At 44.3% G+C, this 22,971-nt stretch overlaps 2 protein-coding genes across 2 annotated transcripts in view; one reads left to right on the top strand and one right to left on the bottom strand.

Moving 5' to 3' along the window:
* The window catches only part of LOC129133638 (ubiquitin-conjugating enzyme E2 R2), a 74,668-nt gene extending 62,197 nt beyond the window's left edge, over positions 1 to 12,471 (top strand). Inside the window, exons 3-5 of the mRNA XM_054653268.2 lie at positions 2,520 to 2,617; positions 9,983 to 10,117; positions 11,510 to 12,471. Of these exons, the coding sequence (XP_054509243.1) occupies positions 2,520 to 2,617; positions 9,983 to 10,117; positions 11,510 to 11,729 (453 nt within the window). The 3' untranslated portion in view covers positions 11,730 to 12,471. The remainder of the gene's footprint in view (positions 1 to 2,519; positions 2,618 to 9,982; positions 10,118 to 11,509) is intronic.
* A 4,413-nt stretch (positions 12,472 to 16,884) lies between these two features.
* Positions 16,885 to 22,971, bottom strand: part of LOC129133639 (ubiquitin-associated protein 2-like) — a 178,071-nt gene continuing 171,984 nt past the window's right edge. Inside the window, exons 23-27 of the mRNA XM_077193162.1 lie at positions 21,279 to 21,378; positions 21,088 to 21,195; positions 19,576 to 19,643; positions 18,686 to 18,874; positions 16,885 to 17,236 (exon numbers count right to left, since the gene is read on the bottom strand). Of these exons, the coding sequence (XP_077049277.1) occupies positions 17,144 to 17,236; positions 18,686 to 18,874; positions 19,576 to 19,643; positions 21,088 to 21,195; positions 21,279 to 21,378 (558 nt within the window). The 3' untranslated portion in view covers positions 16,885 to 17,143. The remainder of the gene's footprint in view (positions 17,237 to 18,685; positions 18,875 to 19,575; positions 19,644 to 21,087; positions 21,196 to 21,278; positions 21,379 to 22,971) is intronic.

Here is a 22,971-nt window from a genome sequence, read left to right as displayed (position 1 = left end):
TTCTGTCTCAGGTATGGGCTACTGTGTCTCAAAGAGATCCTAGGATGTATGTTAACAAGTCTTGGTGTACTCCTAGTTTCTGCCTGCATTGTTTCTAAATCGACCTGGAAGATTAAAAGAATATCCTCATCCTAACATTCTAGGTACACTAAAGCATACATAGAACATTAATTTACTAACATCATAAGCAAATTTAAGCTGCAAATTTTTTTAACTGAGAATTTGCCACCTGTCATCATTTAAAAAACCTAAAAGTCACCTGTTAAACCAATAACAAATTTCTAACCTCTAACAAAAATAAGAAAGGTATATTACTTGCACTTTTACCATAGTAACTAGAACATTTAAATACCTATATTTCTTTAATTATTCATAAGTTGTTCATGTTAAAAATTTCTTGCATTAGATATTAATACAAGCTTGTTTTTAAAATATAAAATACAGAAAATCTCTCCCAACCAAGTCATGGCCTTATCAAGCCATGAACCTGGTTGGTAAAAAAAATATATTAGTATACAAACTTTACAAAAACAAAACCCTTTTCCCCTTGAGATAAATGAGAAAGCCTTGTCCAGAAGGGGCTCTTTCAAGTCCTCATAGTAAAAAAGAGACCTCTCAGCAACCCTCTAGGTAATAGTACCTTATTAATACTGTTCAAAGTCCATGTTCTGATCCTAATTTTAATCATTAATACAAAGAAAAAAAGGGGGGGGGGGGAAAGGTTGGAGTGAATGTACACCCCCTCTCTAAGTCTAAGGTAATATAGTGTCTTTCAATCAATCATATAACAGTACAATAATCCTATGATAAATACATTTCCATGGACTCTGGGACATGCTAGACACCTACTTGATGTATCCAGCCTGAACTACATCCTGCTTGGAACCACAGCATCAACCCAATGTCCTGTCAACAGATATCACAGAACTGTGAAACCAGAACAATTAATAACTACTTCATAGAAATCTGACACTACTGAAATAACAGTTCATATAGAGACTCTATTTGCTTACAAATTGCTGTATCTGTTAAGTTTGTTTTTTTCTTACAGTTTGAAAGTTGAATGTTTGAAAGTTTTTAATTTCAGTTTAGAATTAAGATATAACTTACAACTTTGTTTACAAATTATTTTTCAAGTTTACAAACTGTTTTTCTGTTTACAAATTGTTTTTTCTACTAGTTAGACTTTTCTTTAATCGTTAAGAGTTAAGTAGTTTGTTCTTTTTTGTCTTGGTTTGGAAAGACAGGTGTCTGCTAAGGAAGGCAGGAGCCTCCCCTGAAATGGAAAAATGTAAACCCCCTCCTTTCAAATCGTTATAAATTTTAAATTAAGGGGCTCTCAGGCAAAAATATGGGAGCAGGAATAACAGTTCTTTATTAGGGAAGAAAATAAAAATATAAAATAAACAATGCAGTAAACTAAAACAACACTGACAGAGTCAGAACACAACCTGACACCCTGTTGGTCAGGGTGCTGGTAGCAGTCCAATTGGAATTGTGGCTGCAGTCCTCCTGGAGTGTCAGGTGTGGTTCTGCTGGAGCAGTAATCCTGTAGAAAGGTGTAGTCTTCCTCTGAAGATCCAGTGGAAGAGGCAGCTGTTTCTCTGGGAAATCCAGTGGAAAAGGCCATGCTGGTGTTTCAGAATCTCCAGATTATATCTGGGTAGAATGCTTGCCTCCTCCCTCTGAGCTGAGCATCTCACAATGGGATGCTATAGTTCTTATCAGTCATGCAGTGACATTCAATAGCCTATTATCAGCAGATGTCTCCCCAGAGGGAGGATTGATTGTGGAAGAGATAAGGAAAACTGCCCACTTAACGAAAGACATCTGCCATACAGATGGCAAATAGAATACAATTTGTTTGGCAACTCAGGACATTTTTAAAGATAAATTATTATTTGTAACCTAAACTTTAAGCCCGTAACATGCTAACCTGAATTCTTGCCTACAGACTCTGAACCAAAATGCTTCAGCTTCACTAATATATAATTTATGAAAATTAAAACCATGCTGTTTTCTGTCACCATGATTGCAAGGGACCCTTGCAAATAGATGACAGAGAGCAAGTTACAATTTTAGTAAAGACAAAAGGGTGAGATGTTGCAGTACAATCTGACTTGTACTGAACATAATCCATTTACAAATAAGAAACCCAGCCCAGTTCCATAAACCAGTCTCTAGGCTGACTGACAGAGGTCTCAACCAATAACAACTCTCCTAAAATACAAGCATTTGACTGGTTCAGAGTGTGGGAGGCATGGGGATGAGACCAATGGCTGTTTAAGAACCGGGAGCTTTGAATTGCCTTTAAAAGCAAGCCCCGATCAATAAAACATACTGTTTGGCTGATGACCAAAGGAGGTCTGTTGTATGTTAAGTCTCAGACACACGAACACCAACGTGTCACCATATGGTATGGAATATCCCTTTGCTCCATTTGGGTTAGCTGGCCTGGTTGTGTCATCAAATCTCTGCCTCAAACCAGGCTATTCTCAACTTTTGTTTCTATCTTGCAGAATGGGGATGTATGTATTTCAATTCTTCACCCACCTGTAGATGACCCACAAAGTGGAGAGCTGCCCTCCGAGAGGTGGAACCCTACCCAAAATGTCAGGTAACTGTGAATCTGTGATGTACAACAGTGACCTCAAAGGCCTGTGATCTCTCTCCAAGACTATGGCCTGTGTTGGGAAAGTTTTGGAACAGAATTCAAGACTTTAGGAGCTTTAGGTCCTTAACTGGGTGCAAACCAGACTTAAGAAATTGTCTAAAGTGCTGATGCTGAGGTGTGCTGATGATGGACTAACAATGTAGAGAATTCTGTCCTGTTTGCAGGCTTTCATGCTCCCAAAGCAACTGATTTCAAATTTTCTGCCCTTCCCTGGTCATTGTTATCCTATAGTTAGGGTTTTCAAACTCTTCCAAGATACCACTAGTGGAAAATAATATTTTTGGGTATTTGTGCCCTGTAGGAGTAATTTTGTTCATAATCCTGCCTGCTGTTTGCCTTACAGTATTTGTGTGTCTCCTGTCCTGCAGTGTGATATCTTGAGTGGTTAGCCAGGTAGCTTTCTTCCTGACAAAAAGACACAAAGGATCACTAAGTATTAGAGGCATTTGGGGCTGACCTGTCTTTTTTTTTTTTTTTTTTTTTTAACACCAGCTGAATTTCATTCTTATTCCAAGACACTGCCAATAAGGAACTGATAAAACTCATATCAAGTAGCAGTTTACCTGTGCAGCTGGAGTAGTAAGTGATGTAGTGAAAAAACTCTAAGGTACTTTCTGTTCTAACATTTTAAACTGATTTATTATCCAAATAAGGTTAAAATAATTGCCTCTAGATTCTTATCATATGAGAATTATTCTTGCTCTCAGATTTATTAGGTGCTGGTTCCTCAACTTGAAATCTGTTATTTACTGGTAAATCCAGTAAGGGTCTCAGGACACCTGAGGGAATATAGTGATTTGAAAAATATTGTCTGACAGTTTAACTCAGCTTTCATCTAACTTGGCTTCACAAAATTCATTTGAAAGGAGCCTCTATCAAAGCAAAGATCTAACAAAGGGGATTCAATGGATTCTCGACCCTTGAAATATGATTGTAACACACATTGCAAAGTGCTGAACTAGAGCTAACATAGCAGGAGACTAGGAATTGTAGCAGTCAGCAAATTATAACAACTGATGTTCCTCCTAGAGCATGCTACTTAAAGGTTAAAAGGGCTCAAGAGAACTTGTGTATCTTAGCTGCATGAAGTCATGAAGGGTTGGGAATCTGATCCTTAGAGCTTGAGGTAAAGGTTATCCAATCCATCTGTAACAAATACACATTCTAGTTCAGATTTATAAAAAAGAAAAATAGGCTTAAATACTATCTTCATCAGCTACATTCACCTGTCCCTCTTCTCAGATGGCTATTAAACTGTTTTTTTCAAACATCTGATATGGTTAAGACTAGGTGACAAGCTTCAACTTACAGTTAGAAAACAGCTTTGGGCATTAGTTGCTTATAATGCGCACACATTTTGAGTATTTCACAATATACAACCCTAAATATTGACATGAAACTTCTTATGGTACTAGTTCTCTGATTTCTGCTCTCCCTTACCATGGTGCAGTTTTTGGTCCTTACTCTTGGAACATGTTCATCTTAACAGTGATATTTGGAGAGAAAACATTCCTCAGCTGTATCAGCAAGCAGAAATAAAACTTGTCCTTCACTGTTAGCCTACTGCCTGTGTAACCTAGGGCTTCTCATCAGCTGCTGAATTTTGTAAATCCGCTTACTACAGATGACTGTGGTTGAAGTGTCTGGAGTGAGGAATGTAATTCTTCAACTTTGAGAGCACTTGTGCATCTCTCCACCTAATGGTTTCAAGCATGCTCATTAATTTTTTCTAAACACAGTCAATATGGACTTTCCCATCACTTGGAGCTAGATGAGGCCGGCATAAGTAAATATAGCAAACTTCCATCAAGAGGTGAAGGAATGCAGTTGTGATCTGTATGGCAGAATGTATTGCTTTTCTTATGTCCCATAAAGCTGAGGAAGTGGTTGCAGGGCTATGGGGTTGAGGCTCTTTGATAAATTTTAGTTACCTTTCTCCATCTAGCCTGGCCTCACTCTGTCTTTTAAGGTGCACAGGCCAGAATTCAGCACAATATTCAAGATGTCGGTATATCTGTATCTTGTGCTGATATGTGGTGCCTCATCTTACTATTGCTTTGTTTTCTGAGGATACCCATTTTTGTTGTTAACGTAGGGTCAGAGACAAACACATGACACAACAATGGTGGGTCATCAGCAAACTGTGTTTTATTGTTCAGAGCTTTCTTTTATAAGGAGTTCAAAACTCCTGGGTCTAGACAGCCATTGGTCTGATCTTTTATGCCCCCCAGATCCTGGACCAGTGATATGCCTGCAGCTTAGGATGGAATGTAATTGGTTGAGGTTCCTGTCTTTCAACCCAGAGACTGGTTTTATGGAGCTGGCTGGGTAGCCAAATTATTGCCCAGTACAAGCCAGCTTGTACTGTGATATAATGTGGCAACATTTTGTTGGCTTTTTCTGGCTGCTTTAGTGCACTGAGCTGTTTGCAGAAACTGTTCAGATGTAACAAAACTTTCAGTACAGTCTAAGTCTGATACTTTTGTTCATACATGGAGAGAAAAAAATGCAGCTAACAGTTCTGATTCCTTGATCCTCTACTGGCTTCTCTCTGCTGATAAAGGCGTGTAGAGGAACTGTCCTGGTTCCAGCCAGGACAGAGTTAATTTTTTTTGCAGTAGTAATGAGGGGGTGGAGCCTGGACCTGTGTGGGCAGGGCTAGGAGATTATTTTATACCACCTCGCATCGTTGCCAGTGTGGGGTTAGGGTACTTTTTGGCTTCTAAGAAGGATGGGATTTCCAGTGGAGAAAACTGTGGTGTGGCAGGAGGGGGAAACCTGCCCACCATTTCTTCGTTGTTCCCCAGGATTCATGGTGAGCATTTTTGCCTGTGGTTTGTACACTTTTGTTATTTATATTGTTGTTTTCTAATGTCATTGCTGTTTCCAGTAAATTGTTTTTATCTCAACCCGTGATCTTTTGTGCCTTCCATCAAAGGGGGGAGGCAGCCAACTGCAGGTCATGGTCTTTTTAGTGGGAGTACTAAATTGGGGAATACCATTCCTAAACCAGGACAGGCATTCACTCTGAAGACAACAGCACTGTAAACACAAACCAAAGAGATATGCCAGCTGATGAGCACACTGTTCCCCAGAATGGGGTGGGGGATATAAGAAAGCAAAGGTGGGCTTTAAATACCCACTCTTCATGCAAACAACTCGCATGAAACAACATGCTAGAACCTCACCTAAGGGAGAAACAGATCCATAACTATACTGGAGAGGGTCAGTCTGTATGCAGTCTGGTGCAGTTTGTATGTGATGCTAAGGATGTTTTCAGTCACACATGGTGGAACTTTTCTGTGGTTTCTGTCCTGTCAGATCCCCTGTTCTGGGATCCCTTTCTGTTACTATACCTTGTTCACCTTGCTTACCCACAGCAGCAGGGTTTGAGTTAAGGAGAATGGCCAGCTCTTAAGGATATGAGCAGCGATGGAGCTGATCTAATGTGCTGGTCAGAAATGAAAAGCGCACAGTGTCTCACCTCTAATAGACAGTAGATAGATTGTGGTAGAGTGGGTGCTAAATCCAGATGTGAATTCCTGTCCTTGGCTTTCTCGATATTTTGCTTGCTTTACAGTAATGATGCTGAAGCTGATGTGCTGGCTTTGCAGCATGATTGCTGATAATTCAAAGGCTTTTAAGTGAATTCTTGAGTTGAAGTAAAAGATGGTTTATTTTCTGCTCAAAATTCCAGTCTGACCAGACAGCTTTTTCCATAGCTGCTGTTCTATTTCCTACTGAATTACATTATTTGTAGAGTAAATTGTATATGACTCTCCTGATAGCTATGCTGAACAGTCTGGCCAGATGTAAGTGTGTAGTTTCAAAACCTTCCTATAAAGTCTTCATCCAAATGGCCAAATGTTTCCTGGAATTGTATCCCAGATAAATTATTCTGTGAAAAACTGAGCTTACTCTTTGAGATTTTTAAAAGATTAATAAGGGATAAAAAGGGACAAATATCCAGCACTGGTGTGTTTTTGGCAAAAAAACATACCTTTAGCTTAAAACAATGTTCTTCTATATTGTTACATGACAGGGGGTACATGCATATTCATGAGAGTTTATACATTATTCAAACATTCCTGGGAGTTAAGATGTTCCAGGAATTCTTTTGCTTGGTTTTAACCTTTGATTTGTCTTCATGCCATCTTGTAGATTAAATCAATATATTTTATTTCTTCTTGTGATTCCATCTTGCTGTTTTTACACGACTTGATAACAGAGTCAATAAATTCTTCTCTTGGTGTTCTGGTTTTTGTCCCTGTTATCTTATCCTTCAGATAAGATAGTCCACAAAATGTGGGGAACCACCTAATTATCTTACACCATTCTCTGAGTTAGTTATGTGAAAAAGCATTTTAACATCACAGTCTCTATTTTAATATTATGCTACAGTCTAAGATATAATATATTTATCACACTACTATTTATATAAGCTATATGGTGCATACTTAAACTGACAGATTCTACTATACCAAAAAGCAGTTAAAAGGAAATATAAATTGTACCGTATCAAAATCTTTGTGATTAATAATAATATGCAAAAGGTAATACATAAATGTGAAAGCTAATACTATATTGTCATTTATAACAATATGCTTGTAGATATGCTCAGCATGCATTGCTCTGAATATGCCTCTAAATCAATTCAAGTACAGTTGGGGCTGTAGTCTCCTTTAATCATGTTCTGCAAAGCAGTTGCTATGTACTGCTGTATTTCAAGACTTATTTCCTTGTCTCTTGTTCTTCCCTTCCATTTAAATTAAAAGCTGTTCAAAGCAGGACCACCTCAGATGCAGGAAGCTATTGCAGTGGTAGCTACGGCCAGGTGGCCAGGTGTGTAGAGCTGCCTGATGGGATTTGCTGTTGAGTTTTGTGCTGGTTGTGACACTGTGTGAGGAACAAAGGGCTGAATCTCTGAAGTGCAAAGAGCTGTAGGAAATGCAAAAGGGTCTGGCCAGCAGAGGGGAAGTGGTGTTTGTCCCTGATAAATGATGCCAGCAGAGCAGGGCAGCTGGCTAGCTCTGGGCTGCTGCTAGAAATCCAGGAAGGCTGTCTGTCTGCCAGGGGTTACGTGACTGGCTCATGCTGGCTTTGCTGAGTACCAGCAGTTCAATCTTGCTGGGCCCTTGTCGGTTTGCCTGAGTGTTGAGTACAGCAAGAGGAAGACAGTGCAGATATTTTTCAAGTACTGCTACAGCAGTCTTGGCACACAGGCTGAGGAGAAGGGACACCTGGCCACAGCTCCAACCTCTTAATACACTGTGGGGTAGGGAAGGCAATGCAGCCTCATCTGATGGCTTTGGGTTGTATCAGTCAGGATAAGCAAAGAGCCTGGCTTTCTGCTGTGAGGCTGAATGTCATGAAGAACAGGCTCACTAAGCAGGTTTCCAACCCTGCACTATCTATGGGTGGTATGGATTAACTGAATTCTGGTCTGATGCAAGCTTTACCTGCTGCCCTGTCACAAATGTGTACAGACATGATAGTCTGTCATCAGATTAGGTCTTTGAGGTTTGTATTGTGTTATCTTCCCTATGCTGATCACCAAGGTCTGAAGTTCATAAGTATTTGCTCTTACTTCAGCTATTGTCCTGTTGCCTTTTTCCCAACCTGGAAATGAAACTCAAGATAATTTTAGTAAGGAGGTAGTATAAAAGGGGATCTTTATTTGAAGGCTTCCAGAGGCAGTTATGGAAAGATGTCCACAAAAGCCCACCCCCCATAGGGGTGAGTACATTTTTATAGGAAATTAGCATAATTGATAAAAAGCACCAATTAGGAGGACAAGTGGTGATGCAATTTCCCCCCAGGTTAAGCCCCTTCTCATGAGTCCCTCCTTCAGCACTAGTTGTACTTAGTCCATGAACTGTATCTCAAAGAGTTGTTCTCAACCTTGGTTCCCAGAAAGAACCAAGATAGCATTGGGGCCTTGTACATCCCGGGGCTTGGAGCTCTGGAATTTGTTTTGTCTTTCTGCCTAGGGAAAGGCCATAGAAAAGTACTGGGAAATCTAGTCACTAATACAATAGACTACACACCTACAAATATATGTGTGAAGAATATAGAAAACAGAAAAGAAAAAGGCAAAACCCCAACGGCATCAGTCCTTAGTGTATTGGGTTTGCATGGCCAGGTTTTGACAGCAGGGGGGCTACAGGGATGACCACTGTGAGAAGCTGCCAGAAGCTTCCCCCATGTCCAGCAGAGCAACACCAGCCGGCTCCAGAATGGACCCACTGCTGGCCAAAGCTGGGCCAATCAGGAATGATGGTAATGCCTCTGTGATAACATATTTAAGAAGAAAGAAAAAAAAGTGACTACGCAGTTGTAATTGCAGCCAGAGCGGGGTGAGAACATCAGAGGAACAGCTCTGCAGACACCAAGGTCAGTGGAGAAGAGGGGCAGGAGGTGGTCCAGGCACCAGAGCCGAGAATCCCCTGCAGCCCGTGGTGAAGACCATGATGAAGCAGCTGTCCCCCTCCACCACAGAGGACCCCATGCTGGAGCGGAGGGATGCCTGAGAGGGAACTGTGAACCTGTGGGAGGCGTGTGCTGGAGCAGGTTACTGGTAGGGACCTGCAAACCCATGGAGAGAAAGGAGCCCATGTTGGAGCAAGTTTCCTGGTAGGACTTGTGATCCCATGGGGGAGCCACACTGGAGCAAGCAGTGCCTGAATGATGGCACCCCATGGAAAGGGACCCACACTGGAGCTGGAGAACTGTCTGTGGGATGGACTCATGTTGGAGAAGTTTGTAGAGGACTGTCTCCTGTGGGAGGGACTCCGCGTTGGAACAGGGGAAGGACTCCTGTCCCTGAGCAGTGGAAGAAACAATGGGTGAACTGACCATAACCCCCACTCCCATCTCCCTGTGCTGCTGGGGGGAGGAGGTAGAGCTGGGAAGGAGGGTGGGATGGAGGAAAGGTGTTTTTTTAAGGTCTTATTTTACTTCTCATTATCCTGCTCTCATTTTGTTAGTAATAAATTCAATTAATATCCCCAATTCAAGTCTGTTTTGCCCGTGATGGTATTTGGTGAGTGATCTCTCCCTGCCTTTATCTCAACCCATGAACCCTTCATTATATTTTTTCTCCCTTGTACAGTTGCAGAGGGGAGTGAGAGCAGCTTTGGTGGGTGCCTGGCATCCAGCCAACATCAACCCACTACACTTAGATATCCTTAATTATTCATAAGTTTTGACTTTAAACATGTTTCTGATGCATCACCTAAAGAAGTTGTCAGCATCCAGAATCCATGAATGCGTTAGCTCTGACTTTGCTGTTGTGATTACCTGTTTCAGGACTATCTTACTGAGTGTAATCTCTTTGCTTAATGAGCCCAACACATTCTCTCCTGCCAACGTGGATGCATCAGTCATGTTCAGGAAATGGAGGGACAGTAAAGGAAAAGACAAGGAGTATGCTGAAATCATAAGGTAAACTTTGCTCTGTGTGATGCTGTGCTACTGGCTTCCCGCTTTGAATCCTATGAAATAGGCTGATTTCAGAATTTGCTGAAACCAGCTTTTCACTGTGGTTGCTCCTTTCAAAATGAATTTTACAGCCTTATTCCAAGTTCATTCTTCTGGACAGAAATGGTGCAAACTTGTGTCTTTGTATTGTTCTTTTTCAGACTAATCTGGCACGATACTCTGCAAAACCTATTAGCTGCTAGTGAATTCTAGTCTAAGTCCCTGTGTACCTTTGAGGATTGCTTGCATTGCTTGAGATGTGATTCAAACTGCCTTCATGCTACTAGTTCTGTGCTTAATTCACTCATGAATCATAATCTTGTCCCTCCAATTTGAAGGAATATCAGTAGGATTTGGCAAGTGCTTGCACAGCTGGGTTTGATTAGCTGGAAGCATTGTTTAGTCATGACTACCCTTTTCTGAGAAATTCATGGTTCATCAGGTGCTGTAGGGAGATGATGTAAACTTGAGCCAAGATTGCTGTGGAGTGAAAATGGGCAGCCCATATTACAGTGGGACTGCTGTCACGCTTGCCTGGGGCAAGACCAGGTATACCTTGACTGCTAGCTGGATATACCCCTGGTTGGAGCTACGCAGGGCAGTCAGTCACTGTCCTGGGCTGTGCAAAGAGCCTTGCTGGGAGGTTATTTTAGTCCCCTCCAGCTGCATTGGCTTCAGCTGGATGTACTCCATAAACAGAGTATGGCAGACTGAGCACGTGGGTGGGAGTAAAGGAACAGGCTGCCATCTGCTCCTCTCCCTTCTGGGAGGCAGCAACAGTTCACAGCTCAAGTACTGCTGAGAGGCACCAACCAGAGCCCATCCTGGAGCAAAGGGAAACACTTGTTTCCTGCTATCCTTGGTCAGTGTTGGGGTTACAGCTGCATCTCAGAGTGCAGCCACATGCTCTTACCCTCCAGTGGGAGCTCAGAGCTGACAAATGCTTGTGGGAATTAGAGTTTTGAGCATGTTGGGGTAGAGAGTGGCTGTGGATAGCATCTCTGGATGGCATTTCCTAAGTCATCTTAGGAAATCTGTGACTACCCCTTCTGTAAAAAATGTAATGGAATTTGCTTTGAGTTCTGGCAGATCTCTAATACAGAGTCTGGTAGAATAATTGATTTCATATGTTGCTGAGAGTGTGTGTGCTGCAAACACCCTTGGAGTGCTCCCAAGCCTGGGGCTGCAGGAACTAAATCTGTTTCTAGTGATGCTTGTGGTGCTTCAGCCAAACATTAGCTCTTCTGACTGAGCTGCCAGGAGGGCTGGGCAGGGGGTGGTTGGAAGGTGGGGAGTTGAGTCACACTGCTGCCAGTACATGGCCTTGCTCATGTTGCTGTGTCCTCCTCCCCACAGGAAACAGGTTTTGGCTACCAAAGCTGAGGCAGAGAAGGATGGCGTGAAGGTCCCCACTACACTGGCAGAGTACTGCATCAAAACTAAAGTGCCTTCCAATGACAACAGTTCAGATTTGCTTTATGACGACTTGTATGATGATGACATTGATGACGAAGACGAGGAGGAAGAGGATGCCGACTGTTACGATGATGATGATTCTGGCAATGAGGAGTCGTGACCTGCTCCCTCTATGCCCCTGTACTGCCCTGTCAACTCAGGCCAGAAGGGAGCAGTGGTAACCTAGCAGGAGTCCAGCAAAAACGTAGTGATGGGGGGGGGGTGGGGGGGGATAAAAAAACCTGTCTCCTGCTGTCTCCTGTTGTATGGATCTGTTTGCTCCTTTTTTATGGACCTCTTAGAGACCCTCCACAGAATGTCTGAATTCTTGCATTCTTAACCCTTTCATCCTTTCATCACTGTATTATGATTTCTTTTTTTAAAAGAAATTCCCTTTTTCACTTCTACAAAATGCTCACAGTGAAACAGGTTTGCTTGTGTTTAGATTCTTGAATTAAATACAGTCTTGCATTGAGATATTTAATGTATTTAAAGCTGGAACAAACCCACTGGAAGACGAATTTTCAGGAGCTCAAGTACTGCATTTACTGGGAAGAAAAAAATCCACACAAAGCAAATTGCCAGGGTTTAGCTGCTCCATTTATAATAATAGCGTGTGTACATTTGTTTAGCCTTGTGGTGGTGGCTTTTCCTTTATAAGGTGTGGGGTGGAAAGTGTAAAGCTACTGTGTGTTGAGCTTGATGGGATGTTACTGAAAGGTACAGGAATCTGTTTAGCCTGATCAAATTAGGAAATAGCTGGCCCCTGGATCCCCAGAGGGCACAATCAGCTTTGTCTCTGAAAAAGGCTTGTGATATGAACCCTAAAATAAACACTTAACACTTCACATCTGTACAACTGAGCCCTGGGTTGCATTATTTTTTTCAGACTAGGTTTGGGTTGAAAAAGTTTCATTTAGCTATTCTTCTGGGATCTGCTGTCAGCTGCCCCTCTACTGAGGGAGGAAAACAGAAGTGTATCCCACTGCCCAGTGGGCCAGCATTCATCCTGAACTTCTTTTTGGCAGTGGGAGAGTCTCCTTCTCCAGTGCTTGCTAGTAGCCCTTGCTTCCTGCAGCCCAAGTCCAGTGCTGGCCTGAGCCTTCTTTCTGTTGCTTATGTAGGCCACCTGCTGGTAAATGCAGCTCTGCTGTAGCTCTGTGGGGTTGGCAGAAGATAAAGCTCCCTGGGGCAGCCAGGCTGTTCCTGTGCCTGCAGTGGCTTCTGGGACATAGGGCAGAGAGATGGATGTGTGCTGGGCTCTCTCCTGCCTGGCTGGCTGGGGCACAGGTGGATGTGTGCAGCCCCACAAAGAGAAGGGTACACAGTGCTTTCAGGCTGAAAAAGAAAGCCAGCAATCAGGGTTTGACAGCCTATTTAGGAGTATGCTTCAGCTGGTGCCCTGAGCTCAGCCTCCTGTATTATTTTGGGAGCTCTTGGCAGAGCTTAGGGCCCTCAGCACCCTCACCCCATTGCAGTGTGCTCTTGTTCAGCTGTAGTGCAGTGCCCTGAATTCACCTTTCACATGGATTGGCAGCCAGCCCTGCCCTTCTGTGCTGAGCCCTGGCAGCCCCAGGAGCAGATCAGAGGTGCTGGCCCTGCTTGGGTGAGACCCTCTGTTCTCACAAGAGGCAGTCACCCTGATAAGAACTGCAGGCTCAGGCATTTGATATAGCTTGGTGGTTTTAATGATACATCACCAGCTGCAGTCCCTCAAGAGGTACTTTGGTGGGAGTAAACTTTGTTCTGTGATCAGCTTGGTGGGAAGCAAGGAGCAAGATGAGAGTGAGCAAGTTTAAAGTGTATTGCCTGGAGGGAGAGGAGGGGAAGGCCTGTGGGGCTCTGTTTGAAGTTATCAGAATGTTGCTTGGCTGGGGTTTGCTGCAGCAAGGACAGTCCCTGTCCCTCTGCCCCAGCTTGTGCTAGTGTGTCCTCAGCAGAATGAAGGCAGCCCAAGTGGTAATACCTTGTCCCCAGTGTGTTCTGTGATGGTCTGCTCTCCTGCTTGCTTTTTACCTGGGGAGGCAGCTGGAACCCTCCTCAAGTGTCCCACAAGGGCTCCTTCAGGTCATCCTTCCATCAAGGACTAACAGCCCCTGGTGCTTTTTGGAGCCAGCAGCGCCCCCCCCCCCCCCCCCCCCCCTCCCCCCTCAGCTCCCAGCTTCACACCAGCCCTGGGAGAGTGATGCTGGTGTTGGCAAATAGGCTTCTGGCACTCGATGCAAGACTGGTCTCAAGGCCACACTGGGCCAGGAACATCAGCCTCCAGCTTTGAGGGGCTGTTGGGGGCATGAAGGAACAGAGTATGGCAACACTGGCTGTGCTGACGGTTTGAAATGATACTGCAGCTTTCAGGATTTCCCTTGTATTTTTGACTGTCTTCACTGTTCACTGTATGCTCTCCAGTGAGTTGTATTTTCAAGCTTGGTGTTGTAAGATGCATTATCTCATGTTAACCTTTTTAAAGACAAAAAGCAATCTATTTTGAGAGCTCTGACCATAACCAAACTAATTTCTCTTCCCCACTGTCCTGTTCAGTGTCATTGCTTGTTGACTTGCTGGTTTCATTTTTTGAGATATAAACTGAAATGAGGGTATTATGTTTGGGTTTTGGGTTTGTTTTGGTGTTTGGGTTTTTTTTTGAGCTTTTTTTACCTATTTAAGAAATTGTGGAAAAATGTTTACCTGATCATTGTATTCTGTTTTTTTCTTAACCTTTTTCTCATCTCAGCCAATATTAGTGTTTACATTAGCAACTACCTGCCCTTTCAAATACAGTTTTCAACAATTCTGAAACCAGCAGGGTACACTACATTTCTTAGTAGTTTTCTTAGCTGAAATCCCAGATGGTTTCCTTTTTTTCTTCAGTATAATTTACCAGAAACAATTAACTGATGCATTTTTGTGTTGTCTTCCTCTTCAGTAATGTTTTGTATTTTCTGCACATCTATTAATAAAAATGTGAAATGAAAATATGCCAGTACTGTTACTTCCCTGTTAATTGAGTTAGTCTATTTGCATGGGTTACTTAAAGCTTTGAATAACAGCTGTTCACAAATTCAGTGGTGCTCCAGTATCAATACCTATACATGTACATAAATAATCTACAAGATTATTGGAAAACTAAAGCTGCTGTTTGACAGCTGTCTATACCTTAAAGAACAAACTGATTTGGAGAAGCACTTTGGCAAAAAGCCATGAGCTTTGCTGTTATATTTATTTATTCATCTTAAGTCAGCAAAGAGGAGACCAGGGAGAAGACTGTTAATGGTATCATATGACTGCAGCAGGATGCAAGGACTTGGAGTAATGGTGGTGCTGGCATGGGGTTGGGGTGCTGCTGGTGGCCAGTTTTCTGGGGCAAGGTGCTTTGACCTCATGTAGAAAATCGGCAGAGGAATTGAGGTAATCACTGCCAACCACCCCTTCAGGGTGCTTGCCCTGCCTGGCCCATGCTGTTCCCTCCAGGCTCAAGAGTGGAGAAGTATCTGTTTTTGCAGTGCTGAAATTAGTAGGACACGTGTACAGGTGTTGTATTTGCTATACAACATTTTTTGCAGCACAGCAACGGCCGAGTCAAATGTGTTTGGGGCCTGAATATTTCTGTTTCACAACCATGCTAGAGGAGTGGTTATGGCATTGCAGAACTGACTTCCTAGAGGAGTCTCCATTTTGGGGAATGAGATGGTGCTGTCTGGGCCTTCTGACTGGGATAAGGCCTGCTTGTAGCTCCTGCCTGCCTTGAGCTGACAGTAGCATCTTGATCTAGCAGGTGTTGTACCAAAACCAGGACCAACATTCCACGCTGCTCTGCACTGGACAAACCTGGCTGCCCCTTGTGCAGTGGTTGGGGTTTTATTTTCTCCATTTCCTTGATGGCCAAGTGCAGCAGAGCAACCTTGGTTCTACCATCACTGTGGAACAGAGACTTAAAGAGAAAATTCCCACAGAAGAGCCCTGTTGGAGCTGACGTTAAGGGGAAAACATCCTGTTTAGGCTTGCCAGGGGAGGGGAGGGAAGGGAGGCAGTAAGTCTCCAGCCTGCAGAAACAGATTGTTGTATTCCCAGTGCAGGACCGAGCACTTCACTTTATTGAACCTCACCACAGACCTTCCTCCTGATGGAGTCCCTGGAATTCATGGGCAAAGCAAGGAAGGATAATGTTGCTGTGCTCCCTCCTTAACATTCCCAGCTGTTCCACAGGGCCTCAGACAGAGCACAGCAAATGCAGAACATGATGCTTGTGGCAGAAGTCAGGGTGCTGCCCAGGATCCCAACCCAATGCAGCTGCCTATGAGCTTTCAGTACCAAGGTGTGCTCACTTTTGTCACAGTATTCAGCATCCCCAGCATACCCATCTCTTGCTCTTACCTTCCCAGCAGGAGGAGGTAGAAAGGGACAGGCTGTAAAAGCAAAACTGCTTGAGGCCTTTGAAAATGCAAACACTAGTGATACATTCAAAAATTTATTAGTTGGAGGGAGAGTCAAAAAGAAATAAAACTCCTAAAACATTCACTGCACTGGTGTAGGACAAGAAAGACCAGGAGTTGCCTCCAGGGTATTGTTTTAGAAAAAAGTGGGGAGGGACAGGTGAAGTTTCCATCAAGTAGCTGTGTCTTTTCTGGGCAGGGTGGCTCAAGGCAAAAAGAGGTACAAGACACAGCTTATACTTTAATTTAAGAAACCGCTACATAGTTTTTGCCTCTAATGATAGAAAGGAAGTTGCAGGACCCACTGAGCCATCCAAAGTCTCTTGCTAGAGAAACAAAAAAACCCCAACCCAATACCAAAACACACAACCACCCCCTCCCCCAACAAACAAAAAAAGGCCTTTATTATTAAAAAAAGTGAAAAATAAAAAGGTGAGAGTGCAGCTCAGGGCCACAGTGAACAAACTGCCCACAAGAGTTCATCTTCCACAGCAGGAAGGAATGAGGAGATGAAAGAAAGAGGAAGGACCCACAAAATTTTTTTTTCCCTTCCCCCAGCCCCTTTTTTATCTCTTTCAAGTAACAGCTATACTGGGGACTGAGGGCAGAAATCAAATAAACAGGACACATCTTGATTACTTTTTTTTTTTTTTGGGGGGGGGAAGCAGGTCTTATTTGCCTGAATTTAGAACTGCATTAAATAAATGGGCTCCAGCTCAAAAAAAAAAGGCACAGTTTGTCTTTTGACAGAGTTATAAAGCTTAAAAAACCAAGGAAGGATGATCTGATGCAGATGGGAAATTCATAACAAGTTTCCCTACAAAGAAAATAAAACAGGCTGCAAGATGCAGAAAACCACATTTAGCCTCTATTGCATTTACAAATACATATATAAATATATTACATACAACAGCAACTTCAAGAGGAAGCAGGCAAGTCACACTGAGAATGGCTGCCTGGCTGCAGTTCTCCCCTACAGATGTTTGGCTGAGCAGTAATTTCTCCTAATAATTCTAGGAATGGGGGTTAGCTTTTTATTTTTCTCTTTTTTTTTTTTTTTTTGCCTCCTCTCCTTTTATTCTCTCCCCCCTCCCCAGTTTTGGATTTAGTTTGTCCAATATGGAGAAGTACCATAGGTTTTGGTAGCCTGAGACTTTTGCTGCATGGTGCTGGGTTGATTGCGTTGGCCAGATCCATCCTAGAAAGAAAAGAGACATGAGCACCAACACTACTAGGAAGACAAGCCTGTCCATACATCAGCAGAGGAGCTTCCACCAACACAGTGATGCTCCCCCCCGGACGGATCTGTTTCTGCTCTGCAACATCTCTACATCCTGCAATCCAGGACAGTCACAGAGAAACCAAACAGAAGAGCAAGGACCACCATTCCACTACCTCCCACTCAGGTTTAATGACAAGGAAGAAGAGGAGCAGGACTGGGGACAACAAAGGAACTCTCCCAAGGTGAACAGAAGCAGTACACCAGCCAAAGACGACACACATTAAGAAACAGAAGTAATTTCCTGTTTCTTGATTCCAAGGCAGAACGTTTTTTGGGGGAACATTTATAGTAAGGAAACACATGGGCTGGTAAAACCAAATCAGAAATTGGAATCAACATGCAACCTGCAAGGGGATGATTTCCCTGCCAGAATTACAGTACAAGTGTTCACATCTTGCTCTTCTGCCACAGCCAGGGGACATCAACACTTGCCTGGGCTTCACACCTCACAGCCCATCTCTCCATGCCCCACATCAGGATGGCCTCTTCACAGAATCACAGCCTGGCTGAGGCTGGCAGGGACCTCTCAAGGTTTCTTGCCCAATCCTTCTGCTCAAGCAGGGTTGTTCAGACCTATGTCCAGACAGCTCCAAGGATGGAGACTCCACAACCTTCCTGGGCAACCTGTGCCAGTGCTTGGTAACCATCCCAATGAAAAAAAGGTTTCCTGATGTTCAGAAGGAACCTCCTGTGTTTCAGCCTGTACCCATTGCCTCTGGTCCTGTCACTGGAAACCACTGAAAAGAGCCTGGCTCCATCTTCTTTGCACCTTCCCTTCAGGTACATATATATATATATATATATATATAATGAGATCTCCCCTGAGCCTTCTCCTCTCCAGGAGGAACAGTCCCAGCTCTCTCAGCCTTTATGGATAAGAGATGACCCAGTCCTTTCATCATCCTTGTGGCCCGTCTTGTACTGTTGTACTGGGGAGCCCAGAACTGGACATGGGACTCACCAGCGCTGAGCAGAGGGGAAGGATCACCTCCCTTAACCTTCTGGCAGCACTCCTGCTAATGCAGCCCAGAATGCCTTTGCAGCAAGGGCATAGTGCTGGCTCATGGTTAACTTGGTGTCCACCATGATGCCCAGGGCCTATTCTGCCAAGCTGCTTTGGCCCCCAGCATATACTGGTGCATGGGGTTGTTTCTCCCCAGGGGCAGGACTTGGCATTTCCCCTTGTTGAACATCATGAGATCCCCTCCCCAAGCTGGCCAACAGTACTGAGTCTGTCAGTCTACAATTGCTGTCAAGGCCCTTTCCCAATGAGCAAAGCAAAAACCAGAAGGAAGCAAAAACCCCCAAGCCCTTGCTAGGAATCTGCCCTCAGGCACACTGAAGATGATGAAGGGGCTGACTCACCTGCCCATCTTGCTGAAGGTGGTGATGCAGCATCTGGGAATGAGGCTGCTGATGTGCAGGGAGGATATGGAGAAACGGGGCTGGAGCATAACCTGGGGCAGCACCAGGGTTCAGCCCAGTTGATCCGAGAGCAGAGGGTAGGCTAAAAGAAGGTGGTGTGCCAGCATGGAATCCCTGTTTGTCAAATGTCTGCACAGGAGGCGAGGGGGACAGCATCAGAGACTGGTGTGAGCAGCCCCATGGTGACCAAACGAACAAGAGTGGCCCAAACACATCACCTGAAACTTTCATCAACCCCCACAGAGCAAGCCAAGCTACACCTGCAAGCACTTCAGCAGATGAGCTTCAGCTCCTTTTGTCATCCATTCTTCTGAACTAATGACTCCAACATTTCATTTTTATTTCCACAGCTACTATGCTCCTTTTTTCCCTGACCTCTTTTTATTCAGTGGGACATGGGATGGCAGCAGATTCCTGAAATCAGTCCTTCACACATTATGGGGTCTCAGGCTGAAATTACAAAAGCAGAAGAACCACTTGCAATAAGATTTTTTTCCCCTGACCAAAGCTCAACCCAGCCTCTTGACTCACTTGCTTTGAAGGATATTTTGCCCAAAAACATTAGTGCCATCACACTCCATTTGCAACCAGGACACAGCACATGTGGGGCAGCATGGGCAGTGTAGAGTGCCCACTCCTATGCCAACAGCATAGGAGCAGTGGGACAGAGAGTGAGACTCCTCTCCAACAGCAAACAGCCACCATAAGAAATGCCACAGCCTGTTGACCCTGAGAACCAAGTGGCTTGGGAATGACCCCAGCCTCTTCCACAAGGAGATCCATCGGTCAGGCCTCAAGAGCACAGGGGAGGAGAGTCCAGCATTGCTCACCTGAGTCTTGTTATAGACTGAGCCACTGATATCAGGCACACCCGTGTTACTTGAGGTCACAGAAACACCTGGAAAACAAAAAACAGCCACCAACAATGGGAAAGTCAACCATCACCTAGCATGAGCCCCATGCTTTGCTCCCAGCACCTCTGACAGCCTCAGTGGATGCACCTTTGTCTGCAACCACTGCACCCCACACCCTGCTGCTGCTGGCCCACCCGGTGGGGTTCTCCATGCTGTCAGACCCACAGCACTGCACATGGGAACAGAAGAAATGGTTCGGTTCCTCGCTCCCATTGCAAAGCAGGAAAACAGTCAACTGGAATAAATCACCCACATTCACAACCCAGTGGTTACCACTTGGATTCAAATGCATTTCACCAGGCAGCAGTTTGCTGCATCAAACACTCATTTGAGCTCACAAAAAGACAGCTTTCCCCTAGGATTGCACTGAGCAATGAGATTCAGCATCTGCTACACATTTGAACCCTTGTCCTTTTACATCCTGCAGAAGGGTGAGGTCTGCAATGTTCCTCTGCCCAGAGAAAATTAATATCACTGATTCAGGCTGCCTTCCATCTAGACAGTCTGGTGCCATATCAGGCTCAGGAACACTCACCAGCAAGGTGATTTTCAAACCAGCCACGTATTCAGTCTTATAAAGACTGTCTCTAATAATTTCACTCGGCTCAGAATAAAACTAGCTGTTCCTTTGGCCAGTGAATCAGAGGACTGGGCTCAGAGGGTGTGCATTGCTTTATGGTTGTTCCCTTCCGAGGACATTGCTCCTTTTTGGATTGCTCCTCTACAGATGAGAGCGAGAGCATGATCAGCTCTTGGCTGAAGACAGCATTTCAAACACACAGCAAATGCTTGGTACTTTCTGAAGTCCAAGGATGAACTAGTTAGTGCTAAGCAGCTAAGTATACACTTCTCAGGTCTAACCAGCATGAGCAGAATAAAGCTTTCATATGAGCTATATAAATTCTTCAGCCTTTACAGTCACAAAGGAAACATTTTCAGGCACAAAAGAAAGTGATGACTTACAGGGTGTACAGACAGAAGCCAAACAGCCCAGAGATGTGTGAATTGCCCTGTTCAACCCTAACACACGGCTACCTCAAGTGACTACCAAGAAATCCAATTTAGTCTTCATTTGGCAGAGGACAATTTCAGCAACAGCATCCAACTGCTTAGGCTTCAAAAACACAGCACTGTTGCAGGATCGCTATATTCTTCAGCAAAGAAAACTTCAGCAGAGGAAACAGCTTACCATTTCTCCCATGCATAATTGTGGACAAAGCTGCACATCAGCCACACAAATCCTTATGCAAAGTTCAGCCATGATGTTTAGAAGGAACACTTGGGCCATTAAAAAAGCATTTTGTATATGTGAGATGGACAAACAGCTTGGATCATGACCCTGTTTAGAGCTGGCTGCTGTGTTGACTGCACAGCACTGGTAGTTGGCCCTACTAAATCCCACTCGAGCAACCTCATGTTTCATGTTACCTTTCCCAGGTCCAGTGCCAGCAGATTTGTTTTGTGCTTGAGATGACCCACTGTAACCTCCTTTGCTGTAATCTCCAGCTGCTGTTCCCTGTGTTAAGTCATCATAGCCTGCCAGTGTGTACAAGACAAGGTGTTACAGTGAGCAAACAGCTCTGCAGATATGCATGTGAAAAGCACAGTGGTAAGCATACCTGCCCCATAGCCATGCTGCCCATAGCCACTCCCTTGCTGAAAAGGAGTCGACATGGTGTTCAGGTTGACTCCATGCTGTTTAGCAGATGTTGGAGGTACCTGGACAAAGGAAGGAAACAAAAGACTGTTAACCAGAGAATGGCACACAAAACACAAGGTCCCTCTGCCATCTAGTGGAGAAGGCACCTTCATCTTGTGGGAAATTCAATCTGGAATTGGGAGCACTGGGCTGACATGGGACATGGCATTCATACTTCCAGAAGTAAATTGCTGTACTGGCTTTATGCAAGCTCCAAGTTTTCTGCCAGAGCTGCCCCCCGATTACATCACAGCCCTCTCTCAAAACAGGCAGTTCATTTCTTTAGAATAATAGAATCATTAAGGTTGGAAAAGACCACTAAGATCAAGTCTAACCTTCAACTGAATACCACCTTGTCAGCTAAACTATGGCGCTAAGTGCCCCGTCCAATAATTTCTTGAACACTTCCAGGGATGATGACTCCACCACCTCCCTGGGCAATCCATTCAAATGCTTAATCACCCTTTCTGTGAAGAAATTCTTCCTGATGTCCAACCTGAACCTCCTCTGGCACAGCTTGAGGCTATTTCCTCTTGTCCTGACCCTTGTTCCCTGGGAGCAGAGCCTGACCCCCACCTGGCTGCACTCTCCTGTCAGGGAATTATAGAGAGTAAGAAGGTCTGCCCTGAGCCTCCTTTTCTCCAGGCTAAACATCCCCAGCTCCCTCAGCAGCTCCTCATAGGACTTAGTCTCTAGACCCTTCCCCAGCTCTGTTGCCCTTCTCTGGACACACTCCACCACCTCAATATCTTTCTTGTAGTGACGAGCCAAGAATTCAACACAGGATTCAAGGTGTGGCCTCACCAGTGCCCAGTACAGGGGAATGATCACTGCCCTGGTCCTGCTGGCCACACTATTGCTGATACAGGCCAGAATGCCAATGGCCTTCTTGGTCACCTGGGCACACACTGGCACATGTTCAGTGTGGTAATCACATATCCTCTGAACAGAGAGAGACATAGCTGTCCCAGGATTTTCCTGGGAAGCTGTGAGAAACTTAGAGAAAATAAAGAAAACAATTATTATCTCTCTTTCTGTAACCGTTGTTTATAGATATGGTTCTCCAGAGTGTGGTATTCATAGTTCACCAATAGTGTGAGAGGTTTTTACTTTGAGACCAATCAAGTCTCACCTTAGTGAGTCACATTATAAAAGGACCCACTACTTTCATTAAATGGGCCTTCTGATTCACCTTATGAAGACTGGAGTCTTTCATTCCATCCCTGACTCAACAGCATCAGTTCAGCTGGCTGTTGACCAGCACCCCTAGGTCCTTTTCTGCTGGGCCACTTTCCAGTCACTCTGCCCCAGCCTGTAGCACTGCAGGGGGTTGGTGTGACCAAGTGCAGGACCCAGCACTTGGCCTTGTTGAATCTCTTTCATACACTGACTGTAAACAGCAAATTGTCACCCACAGAATCAAATGAAACACCAACTTCTGTCCAAGTCTGTTTCATAAGACACAGTCATACAGGGTCCTAAAATAGAGTCATCTACCCTTCTGCTTGGAGCATCCCTCTTCCCAAATAACATTTTCCCTCCTGAGACTCCCTGCTCTCTGAATTAATCCAGTCTCCTCCATCCTCAAAAGGATTTCTTAGGCATTCTCGGCT

This window comes from Agelaius phoeniceus, chromosome W (assembly GCF_051311805.1).
Source record: "Agelaius phoeniceus isolate bAgePho1 chromosome W, bAgePho1.hap1, whole genome shotgun sequence".
Classification (NCBI taxonomy): Eukaryota; Metazoa; Chordata; class Aves; order Passeriformes; family Icteridae; genus Agelaius; species Agelaius phoeniceus.
Note: the sequence above shows the minus strand (reverse complement) of the source record. Positions and strands in the feature narration are given on the sequence as shown.